Genomic DNA, 12401 nt, shown 5'->3' with positions numbered 1-12401 from the left:
AAGCCTTGTCCGGGACGCCGGGACACAACTTCGTAATTCGGGCTATGTCCCGGATTTTTCGGGCTAGTTGGTCACACTAGTTATACTGCATAATATGGTCTTTCGGATAGATAGGTTTTTGTCAGTTTACGGAATTTGGGGAAAGATGCTGCAGATTTAAGTTGTAGAGGGAGATGGTTGTAAAGTTTTTTTGCTAAATATAATATAGATTTCTTTACCAACTCAGATGACGGGGTCGGTAAATAGACGTCAAAGGTAGAATTTCTCGTGAAGTAGTCATGATTAGGTCTTGGTGGAAAGACATGTAGATGTTTACGAATTAAGCAAACAGTTTCTGAAATATATAGAGATGGAAGGGTTAAAATTCTGTGATCTTTGAAGTAACTTCTACAATGTGTTGTTCTTCTGAGGCGAAACAGATATCTTATTGCTCTTTTTTGTAATTTGAAAATAACATCGAATTGGGCAGCTTTACCAGAACCCCAAAAAGGAAGACCATAACGAAGATATGACTCGAACAAAGAAAAATATGTTATTTTGGAAGATGCTAAATTGAGTTCATTCGAAACAAATCTTATAGCATATCAAGCTGAAAATAGTTTCTTCCTTAACAAATTAATATGGAGGGATCATTTAAGGTTGCTGTCTAAAAAAATACCAAGAAATTTTACAGAATCAACAGTACTGATCTGGCTGTTATTAAGAGGTAAGGGTTGGAGAGCTCCTTTATAAGATAATGCTTCTGTTTTATCTACGTTAAACGAGAGTAAATTAGAGTCAGATCAGGTTTTTATTGTAAGTAGATCAGAAGTTATAGTAGCATGAAGAGTTGCAATATTTGAGTTGCTTAAAGTGATACTGGTATCATCAGCAAAAAGAAAGATTTTTCCATCGATTTTTAAACTAGTGATGTCATTAATAAAGATAAGGAAAAGTAGAGGACCCAATACTAATCCTTGAGGTACCCCACATACAATGTTTTTGAGACTCGAGTCTGTATCATTTTCTCTAACCAGTTGTTTCCTATCGTCCAAGTAATATTGGAACCAATTCAAAGAAATACCTCGAATTCCGTAGAAATTTAGTTTTTTTATCAAAATGTTGTGATTTACACAATCAAAAGCTTTGGCGTAGTCACAAAAAACGGTGACAGTGTGAAGATTATTGTTCAGTGCTTGATAAACCTCATGTAGTACAGAAAACATGGCATCAGTGGTGCATTTATTATTTAAGAAGCCGAACTGATTTTGTGATAAAATGTTGTTTTCAACGAGAAAGGACATAAGTCGGGCTTTTATGAGTCTCTCAATAATTTTGGAGAGTACCGGTAGTACTGCAATAAGTCTAGATATTTCACCACCCTTATGAAGAGGAATAATGATGGCAGTCTTTAGGCACTCTGGAAATTTGCCTTTCTCAAAAGAATCATTAATCAGTGAGATGAGGACTTCCAACACATTTTCTGGAAGATTAGAAAAAATTTTTATCGATAGACCATCAGTACTACAGGAAAATTTGCTTTTGATACTATTGATTGTTTGGATCAGTTCAGATTTATCGACTGGTTTTATAAAGAATGAATTCGAGACCTTTCTTGAATTAGGGGGATAGGAAATGGGATTTTTTTGTGGCAAAATAGTTGATGTAATATTTTTACTCACATTAACAAAGTATTCATTTAGATTTTCAGGATCTGGAAGGGAAAATGTTTGAGCAGTATGGGTTTTATTTCGAAGATCGTTTATTATGGACCAAGTTTCTTTTGCAACACTTTTAGAGCTTCCCAGACGGTTTTGGTAGTAGACTTTTTTAGCTGATTTTACAAGTTTAAGATAGGTTGCCCTGTACTTGGTGATATATTCAGTGATAGAGACGTTGGTAGTAAATTTCTTGATGTAGAGTAGAGAACGCATATTCTTGGAAGATATTCGGATACCTTTAGTAGTCCAGGGTTTGCGATGTTTTGGCTTAATTGGAATTAAAGGAAATGCTTTATTGAAGATACAGACAAGCTTATCTAAAAAATCACTGAAATTGTTATCCACGTCCATAGCAGGAAAGTGCCACTCAGAGGTTAAGCATAAATTTTGGAAATTACGAAAGTTCCGGGTAGAAAAAATCCTGCCTAAACGTCGGGTTTTCGAGGAGGGTTTGCTAAAGATATTAAGCTTCGTATAAACTGTATCATGATCAGATAGTCCAGCATTAATAATTGTAGAGTGGACATCAAGGGGTGAGAAATCTGAGACAGTATAATCAATTATGGTAGATGAAATTTTTGTAATCCTTGTAGGAGAATCAACGTGCATTGTTAGACCATACGATTCAAATATGTTGATCAAGGATATTTGTGTAGCACAAGCAGCAGCATAATCAATGTTAAAGTCCCCGCATAAAATTTTTCTACTTTTATGGGGTAGGTCATCTAACAAATTTTTGCTCATCACTTTTTAAAATAAGATAAAAGCCCAAAAATCCTTTAGAGTACCTACCTGTTTTTCCCAAAAATCCTTTAGAGTACCTACAAATCTTAATATGTATCTAACACTAAATCGTCTGAATGACGAAGCATTAAACATCAGCTGATAACTAATAAATGATAAAATAATAGAATAGAATTTGCCGTGAAACACAATCAAGAGAAGTATAGGAAAAGTCAAACAATAAGGAATGCACATACCTTCCCCTTGTTGCCATATTCTTAATTTGAAATAGTATAGGGAATAATCAGGTTTTTTTGACATGCCATTCCTATTACAGTGAGCATTTCATTGGCTAGAATTAGTGATGAGTTTATGTGACGTCATTATTATATTTTGTGAGATTGTAAATGGTAAGTGACGTCTGTCATAATATTGGAGGTTAAATCGCCGCCGCCTACGAAAAGTATAACTCCGAAAAATGCCGGTAAGAGTAGAACTTTCAATGAACGCCGCGAAAAATATTATTTTCGATTATATGATTGTGAAAATTATAATCCCTAATAAAGTGTTAGCGAAAAAAATTATTTTTTGAGGAGTATCAGCAAAAAACATCATTTCTGTTTTTGGGTCCACGAAAATTATAATTACTAAAAAGTTCTCAGAAATAATTGTTTCGTCGGTAGAAACAGAAAGGGAAATAATTGTTTTCGTCGGGATCTATTATGAACTAGATCTTTTCGTTATAAATATTTTGGGAGTTATAATCTTCGCGGACACGCATATAAAAGAGAATTGTATCGCCAACACTTATCAAAGAGTTATTATTTTCACTGGAAATGTATTAGGAATCACATTAATCATAGGTACCAGCGAAATATAATGTCAAATTATTGTTTTCAAATTATATTTTATTTATTTTTTTATATTTCAACGACAGTTTATTTTTTAACCAACTTCGCTTTCCCTTCCCTATCCTTAATTGGCCGATTAAGTTCGTAATAATCTTGCTGTGTGGTAGGTTTAGTTAGGCGGTAATTTTAAGAAATGTTGCTGGCTAAATGGTCACAGCTCTCAAAGGTCATAAAAGAGGAAGAAGCAAAATAAACAAACAAAAATCTTACATAACCTTGTTTTAATATAATTCAATTAAAATATCAAACAATTTTAATCAAAATCAAATCGAGAAACTAAAGTATCAGAATTTAGTGTAGACAGTTTCATAGGACAGTTTACATTTTAACCTACAGTCGGAAAAATGAAAGAATACCCATGAACGAATACATAAAACACGCTGTATTTTTCTGTCACCGTGTCACAAAGAAAATTGTCCAGTGCAAGTACATGTAACAATAATTATTACATGTACTTGCGCTGGCCAATTTTTGTCTGACACGGTGACAGGAAAATACAGCGTGTTTTATATGTTCGTTCATGGGTATTCTTTCATTTTTCCTACTGTACTTCACATCTATAAACAAGAATCTTACATAACCTTCTTTAGGACAACAACATAAGTTTGACATTTATAGTACAAATAGTTATCTTTGTTTCACAGTCTTAAAGACAAAGAGAAACAGTATAGCCGGTAGCTGCTGTGGTAAATAAATATATGTTTTTTACTCGGCAACAGCGCTTTCCTGTTAAACTTGACAGAAACGAAAAAACTAATATATGAGGAAAAATGTGTTGAATTTGTTTGCTTAGTTTGTAGTTTATACTAGTGGGATATGATGTCATTAAATCTATGACGTGCATGCCTAATTGTTTGAATTTGACCATACAAACGTAGATGTGGACTAATCTGTAATTTGTTTTATCTAGATCGCATATGAAACGGCATATACAACTTGTACCTACAGGAGCAAATGGCGGAGAGTCTATAGCTATTGAACCGCATCTATTAAAAATTGAACAACCACACGTTTACTATCCTGATGATATTGGTAAAATTCCCTTGCAGTCGATATTCAGCACAGATCTGAGGTATGTATTTCCAGTATTAGTAACAAATATACACTATTGTTTATAATATCTGGTGATCTGACAAGTAATCTCCTTTACCGACTAGTACCGCTCACTGCGGTTACAGCTCCGGGGAACGCCTCCTCACTACAGAGCGCGTCCACCTCACCAGGTTCCAATTCATTCCATTGCATATCTGCCGTTTGAGTTCTTCCCGGTTCACTACACCGATAGGAACTGATTTCATGATTCTCCTTGCTCGTCTTAAACACACTTTCGGTAGCCATCACTTGCCGGAGAGATGGTACGTAGGCGGGTTGCGCCGATATGGAAACGCGTTCGATCCTCTGCAGTTGATTTGCCGAACGCCGCACAGTGGTGAATTTCGCCGAAAACCTGGCCAAAATGTAAAAATCTAAGTTTCTAGGTATACCCTGAGAAATTTTATATGAACCTTGCTCTGTAGGTTTTTGAGAATCATAAACGACCGTTAAGGGTAGAACAATACAAGCAGATCATGCATGGGCGCCCATCTAAAAATTTTTTAGGTGAGGGGCCAGACGTGAAGATGTTGCACATTACATTTTGTATAATTTGGATGACAATATATTATAGTTTAAAGCAACAGAAAAGCTAGGGGGCCGTGGCCGTGCCCATGGACATGGGCGCCTATGAGATCGTATATTTATATTAGTGTAAAGTTGTGATTAAACGACAGCGGACCAAATAGGAATTAAGTGTGTTATACAATAATATTGGGGCATTGTTTGGTTTTCATTTAGAACTATAGACGTGTATTATTTTGTTAGTTTATAGTGGATGCTATGTCTGGAGGTAAATGCAGTATTTTAATGTACTTTTTAGACGTTTTTCTTCGTAAAATAGACTTTATTTACAACATGTTTGCAAATTGGCAAGAATTTTCAATGGTTGTAAGTTTTCCAAGTTTTAAAAAGAGAAAAGTAAAAAAGTCTACTTTGCTCAGCAAAGATATTTTGTTTAATAAATAGTTCAAAATGTATATAAGTATTCCTCAAAAAATCATCTGCAGCCAAGTGCATCCTTAGCGGAATTTTTCATTTTAAAATATAACATGCTGGAGAATTTGTACATGAAAAGACTTTATTGTTATATGGTCAGTTAATAAAGTAAGAACAAAATATGAAGCATCTGATCCAGTAAATTTACAGTTTTTTACACAAGAGCCGCCGTTTTTTGTTATTTTTTTGCTTTCTTCTTCTTTTTCTTCTTTAAGTCCTTTTACTCTTATGTATAATCCTGTTTTTGCTTCCTTACTTTTATATTTTTTAATAATTTCGGTCGTGTGAGCCAAAAATAATTTTTTAAAAATGAAATGCATAAACGAAACTTTGTGTTCAGAAGCCACACATTGGTAGGTAATAATTATAATTAATCTGATCCATTTACAAAACAATTAAGATGTATTAAGAGTTGACCTACCTGTTTTTGGCTTCGTAATATAAAGTATCGTTTATGCATTTTATTTTTAAAAAAAGGCAACATTTTTGGACTCACACGACCAAAATTATTAAAAAATATAAAATAAGAAAGCAAAAAGATAGACCTATACATAAACGTAAAATGACTTAAAGATTTAAAAAAAGAAGAAGAAAGCAAAAAAAAAATATCAAAAAACTGCGGTTCTTGTGCAAAAAAAAACTGTAAATTTTCTGGATCAACTGCTTTATATTTTGTTCTTACTTTATTAACTGACCATAACATTAAGTCTATTAATGTAGAAATTCTCCAGCATGTTACAGTTTTTTAAAATGAAGAATTCCGCTAAGTTTGCACCTTGTTGCATATTATTTCTTGAGGAATATTTATATACATATTGAATTATTTATTAAGCAACAAATCTTTGCTGACCAAAGCTGACTTTTTTACTTTTCCCATTTTAAAACTTGGTAAACAGAAAACGATTGAAGATTATTGCCATCATTTTGTAAATATGTTGTAAATAAAGTTTATGTTAGGAAAAAGAATCTAAAAAGTATATTGAAATACTCCACTTACCTCAAGAAATAGTATCTACTATAAAATAACAAAATAATACACGTCTATTATAGACGTGTATTATTTTAACTATAATAGTTTTAAACGAAAACCTAACAATGCCTCAATTGTATAAGACACTTTAATTTTATTCGGTCCGCTTTCGTTCAATACCAACTTTACACTAATATAAATATGTGATATGCTTGTACTGTTCTACTCTCAACGGCCGTTTATGATCCTCCGAAACCTACAGAGCAAGATTCATATAAAATTTCTCGGAATATATAAACTTAAATTTTTGCATTTTGGCCAGGTTTTCGGCAAAATTCACCACTGTACGCCGGGCTGCAGGCATCATTACAACCAGAGAACAAAATTAACGCACGGCAGTGGGCTGAAGCCGCCAAAAGTACTCCGAAGAGGCTAAGAGTCAGTCAATCAATGGGCCGGAAAGGTCATGGCTACTGTACTTTGGGATTGCAAAAGTCTAGTGTAGTGGACTATCTTGAAAAAGGTAAAACTACCAATAGCCCATATTATTGTGCATTATTGGACAAACTGAAGCAGGAACGCAGTGAGAAACGACCCCATATTAGTGAAGTTGAAAAAGTAACTATTCGTTACAAAGTACTCGTTACTTACGAATACCGAAAGTAACGATTACTGTACAGAGAGGTAAATCGTTACTTTGATTACTTTGATTACTTCGTACCAATCGTATCAGAGCGAGTAACGACTATTGTATCTACTTTGGTTACTTTGATTGCTCTGATTACTTCGTTATTCGTACCAATCGTATTAGGGCGAGTAACGCCTATTGTATCTACTTTGATTACTCTGATTACTTCGTTAATTCGTACCAATCGTATCAAAGCGAGTAACGACTATTGTATCTACAACCAGTACACTTGATTACTTTCTAGACTGACCGGAAAAATGTGGAAATGATAATGTTTCTACAGTATGATCAACAACTTTAATTTTGTATGTATGTATTGCATTGGTTTTATTAGAATTAGACCAGGGCATTTAGGGGGGCATACAAAATACCTACCTACTGAGAAATACGATTTTCGATATGATTACCGGTACTCAAATACAAAAGTAATCATAGTAATCAAAGTAACGAATACTGTCAATGATTACTTGTTATATCGGAATACCTATACCAAATCGGAATACCTACCTACTGAGAAATACGATTTTCGATAATATCATGATTACCTCATGTTATGATTACCGGTACTCAAATACAAAAGTAATCGTAGTAATCATAGTAACGAATACTGTAAATGATTACTTTATACAAAAGTAATGATTTGTAACGAATACTCGAAAGTAACTATAATCAACATCACTACCCCATATGCTGAAGAAAGAGTGAAAAAGCCCTGACATTAGCTCGAGGAATAAATGCAGCTCTGTTGTGGGCTACTTTAAAACTCATAAGCAACATTTCTACAAAAAATGAAATATTTTTGTATTTAATATTACATATTTAAATATTTTAAAATTTATTTTTAGATGTGGAGCCTGTCCATACACTACAAAAGTTAGAATGAATATGACCAGACATCTGCAGTTTCATTTAAAAAAAATACCGGTACCAAGTAAGTCTCCAATTAATCCAGTACATTACATGGCATATAATGGTGCTTCCACATCTCCAGCTTCATCTCATATATCGGGTACTTTTAAGGGTGACATTATGACATTAGGGGAAATTAGGAATGAAGAGGAAATTACCATTAGGAATGGTAATTGCATGATTAACTACAATATTCATATACTAAACTTTTATTTATATGCATGCTATTATATCTCCATTTTGGTTATGTTTTACATCTAATTTAATGTTTCACTTAAATAGATATACTTAAAATGCCACTTTTATACTATAGGGCTTTTCATTCACAGTCATTTGTTTCGAGCTTCTGCCATATGTCGTACACTCCGTGTATATTAATATTATACACAGATTATACAACATATGACAGAAGCGAGAAACAAATGACAATCGATGAGAAGCTCTATTGGTTTGGGTTGGTACCTCTAACTTTTGATAAATGTTCTCCATTCTTTTCTGTTATGTGCTATTTGTTTTCCTTCTTGCCATGATATGCCACTTCTTCTAGTGCCGACAATGAAGGTTGGCATAACCATTGCAAATTCATCTCTATCTTCTGCTTTTCTTAAAAGTGTCTCTGTGTTAAACCCGGTCCAGTTGCGCACTTGTTCAATATCTTCATTTTTTATCTGAATCTTTATTATAACTTTACCCGTTTCAGGTTTTAACCGGACGTCCTCTTCTATCTTTTCCTATTGGTTTTGTCTTCCGTACTCTCTTAATTTGTCTATTAGCGTCCATCCGTGATAAATGTCCAAACCAGGTCCATTTCTTTTTCAGTATTAAGTCTAGCAAAGTTCAGGCAGTGACATTGGTACAATTATTACATTTGACCATCCTCTAGGCAATATTTTTTCTTCTATATTAGATTTAGAATGTAGAATAATCTTTTCTTTGCTTTTTCTCCCATATATTTCAACATTTCTTACTAACTTCATCGGTCCCAGGAGTTTTCCCAGTCTTTATCTTTTCTATAGCATACTCTAGTTCTTCTTCCTATAAAGCTTCTATTTCCTTAGTATGTCTCTCTGATCCGCCAATTACGTTATTTTAATTTTCCTTTGCTTTTATTCTCTCTTTCCATTTTATGCTTGTCATTGGTTAATATTGTTTCGTTTTGGGTCATTATTTGTTTTAGCTGTATTCCTTTTTTGGTTCGTAGGTTTTTCAGTATTCTATAAAACTTTTTACTGTTCATTAAAATAATGATTTTGATCTAGAAGGTGAAGTGCGTACGTAGAATCAATGTTTCTACTATTGAAAGCCCTTTTGTGTTCTGCTATGCGTTTGTCAAAGGTTCTGCCAATTTGACCGATGTAAGTTTTTGAACAGTTCCCACATGTGACTTTGTATACGGTACATTCCATGTCAAATCACTCAGGCAAAAAATTTTGGATGTCCGATTTGTCTGAAAATTGGTATACAGGGTGCGCCAAACCTCTGGTTTTCTTTGATTACGGCTAAACTATGAGATATACAAACAAATGTTTATAACAAAACTAATGTGTATCAAAGAGGTCTATAATTTAAAATTATTTTCACTTATACAGGGTGAGTCAGAACGACGGTATGAACCAAAGATATATTTTTTTAAATGGAACACCATATAGATTAAATCATTTTTGAATATATTATTTAAAAATATGAAAAATTTGTATAAGGTCTTATAGGCCTAAAGTTAATAATTTTCGAAATATTTACATTTTTATTGAGAAAAATGGTAATATTTATAGGGTTGTGGATTATGTTTCCAAGGAAATAAAAATTTAGGTGATAGGTCAAAGTTTTTAAAATATAGTGTTATTTTTAAATAATTTAATATTTTTTACTTTTAGCCATAAAATATACAGTGTCATCACTATTTGCAAATACAAAATTTTCTCATTTTTTTTTAAATGGGACACCCTGTATATTAGTTTTGCGTTTTGTAGTAAATATTACAACCTTTCTTTTGGTATAAGGTTGTATGTACCTAGCATGTTTCGTTTTGTAGATATTTAAAAAAAACTATAGATTTTACGTTTTTGCGGATTTTTTATTTAAAAATTTTTTTGCAAAAAAAATAATTATAATCTGGTTTTAGAAACATACACTAAAATATAAAATATGAAAATAAAAACGTAATTAAAGATTAAAATAAATCGTATGCTAGTACAATTCAATTGAATTTAATAACTTTAAATTATTTTACAAAAAATATTTTACCATATTAATGAATGCATAAATTAGTTACTAAATTAAATAAACAACCAAATTTTAAATCAACCGTAGTAATTCTTCTACCGCAGCAACTTTCCTGTACCAAATTAATTGTTAGTTATATTGTATTTACGAGTAAGATCAGTTAATAACTTTTTAATTTACCTACATCTTGAGAACGTATAAAGTATACTTTGAAACAAATGAACGTTATGGAAGTATATTAAGAAGTAAATAGTATCTATTATGTACCTACTCGTGTCACAAAAGCTGGTAATAATTTCTAATGGTTTCGCCCAAAACAAATGTCATCCAAAAATTTTTCGGTTAAAAAATTAAAATTTAAAATATAAAAAATTGTTACAAAAATTTCAACTACAAAAGTATTACCAGCTTTTGTGACACCAGTAAATACTATTTATATTAATAAATAATTTGGCTGATACATTTAACATTCAGCTGTTTTAAAGCATACTTTATAATAATTTTTATATTCTCAAGATGTATGATGTATGTAAGTAAATTTAAAAGGTAAATTAAAAGTTTAACTAAATACAACTTAACTAACAATTAATTTGGTACAGGAAAGTTGCTGTAGTAGAAAAATTACTACGGTTGATTTAAAATTTGGTTGTTTATTTCATTTAGTAACTAATTTATGCATTCATTAAAATGGTAAAATATTTTTTTGTAAAATAATTTAAAGTTATTAAATTCAATTGAATTGTACTAGCATACGATTTATTTTAATCTTTAACTACGTTTTTATTTTCATATTTTATATTTTAGTGTATGTTTCTAAAACCAGATTATAATTACTTTTTTTGCAAAAAAATTTTTAAATAAAAAATCCGCTAAAACGTAAAATCTATAGTTTTTTTTAAAATATCCACAAAACGAAACATGCTAGGTACATACAACCTTATACCAAAAGAAAGGTTGTAATATTTACTACAAAATGCAAAAATAATATACAGGGTGTCCCATTAAAAAAAAATAGAAAATTTTGTATTTGCAAATAGTGATCACACTGTATATTTTATGGCTAAAAGTAAAAAATATTAAATTATTTAAAAATAACACTATATTTTAAAAATTTTGACCAATCACTTAAATTTTTATTTCTTTGGAAACATAATCCACAACCCTATAAATATTACCATTTTTTTCAATAAAAATGTAAATATTTCAAAAATTATTAACTTTAGGCCTATAAGACCTTATACAAATTTTTCAGATTTTTAAATAATATATTCAAAAATGATTTAATATACAGGGTGTTCCATTTAAAAAAATACAACTTTAGTTCATACCGTCGTTCTGACTCACCCTGTATAATCAAAAATAATTTTAGAATATAGACCTCTTTGATACACATTAGTTTTGTTTTAAACATTTTTTTGTATATCTCATAGTTTAGCCGTAATCAAAGAAAACCAGAGGTTTGGCGCACATTGTATAGCTTTTGCAGGACGTAAAAATAAGATATTTAAGGTCAAAAAATCTTCTTCTTTTTTTCTCAAAATGTTTTTTTTTTTTCCTATTGGCTTTGGATTACTTGATCCATTCAGCCACGATAGATAATAAATTACTGTTTGCTACAATATTCCAAATATAATACATTGCATTACATAATACATTAGGTACATGTGCGCACATATAATACTTATGCACGCACATACATACATACATATGTAGAAGTGGAAACATTTAATTGACCAGTAGGTATACTCCTCATTCATGGCCCTAACCAACTTAAATTAATTTACAAATAAATAAATCGACAAAAAAAACTACATGCTAATACTAAATACTAATACTAAATGCTAATAAATATATGTTTTTTTTTACACAGCGATAAGGCTTCAACCCGGATCAACCCCGCGGAGGTTTACACCCTCTTTGTGTTTTTAATTTTTTTTTCTCTTTTTTATTTTTTTTTATAATTTATTATACTTTTTTTTATTTATTTATTTATTTTTTTTTTTTAAGATTTAATTTTTTTTATACATTTTTTTGTATACATATTTTTTTGTATAATTTTTTTTTTTTTTAATTTTTTCAATATAAACTTTTATACAATTCTATTCTTATTACCTCCCTGCAAAATCTACTTAATGAACTTTCACAGGGAGACAATATTACATAATAAGGATAAACATAAAAAAACA

General features: G+C 31.2%; 1 protein-coding gene across 2 annotated transcripts in view; it reads left to right on the top strand.

The window, feature by feature from the left end:
- The window catches only part of LOC114328438 (uncharacterized), a 68943-nt gene that overhangs the window by 37722 nt on the left and 18820 nt on the right, over positions 1 to 12401 (top strand). Inside the window, exons 9-10 of one of the 2 annotated variants that reach the window (XM_050656504.1) lie at positions 4245 to 4406; positions 7929 to 8014. In XM_050656504.1, coding sequence (XP_050512461.1) covers positions 4245 to 4406; positions 7929 to 8014 — 248 coding nt within the window. Of the gene's footprint in view, positions 1 to 4244; positions 4407 to 7928; positions 8162 to 12401 lie in introns of both variants that reach the window. The other variant, XM_050656503.1, reaches the window with a different exon arrangement.

The sequence above is a fragment of the Diabrotica virgifera genome, chromosome 7 (assembly GCF_917563875.1).
Source record: "Diabrotica virgifera virgifera chromosome 7, PGI_DIABVI_V3a".
Classification (NCBI taxonomy): Eukaryota; Metazoa; Arthropoda; class Insecta; order Coleoptera; family Chrysomelidae; genus Diabrotica; species Diabrotica virgifera.
This window is presented reverse-complemented; position numbering and strand designations above follow the sequence as displayed.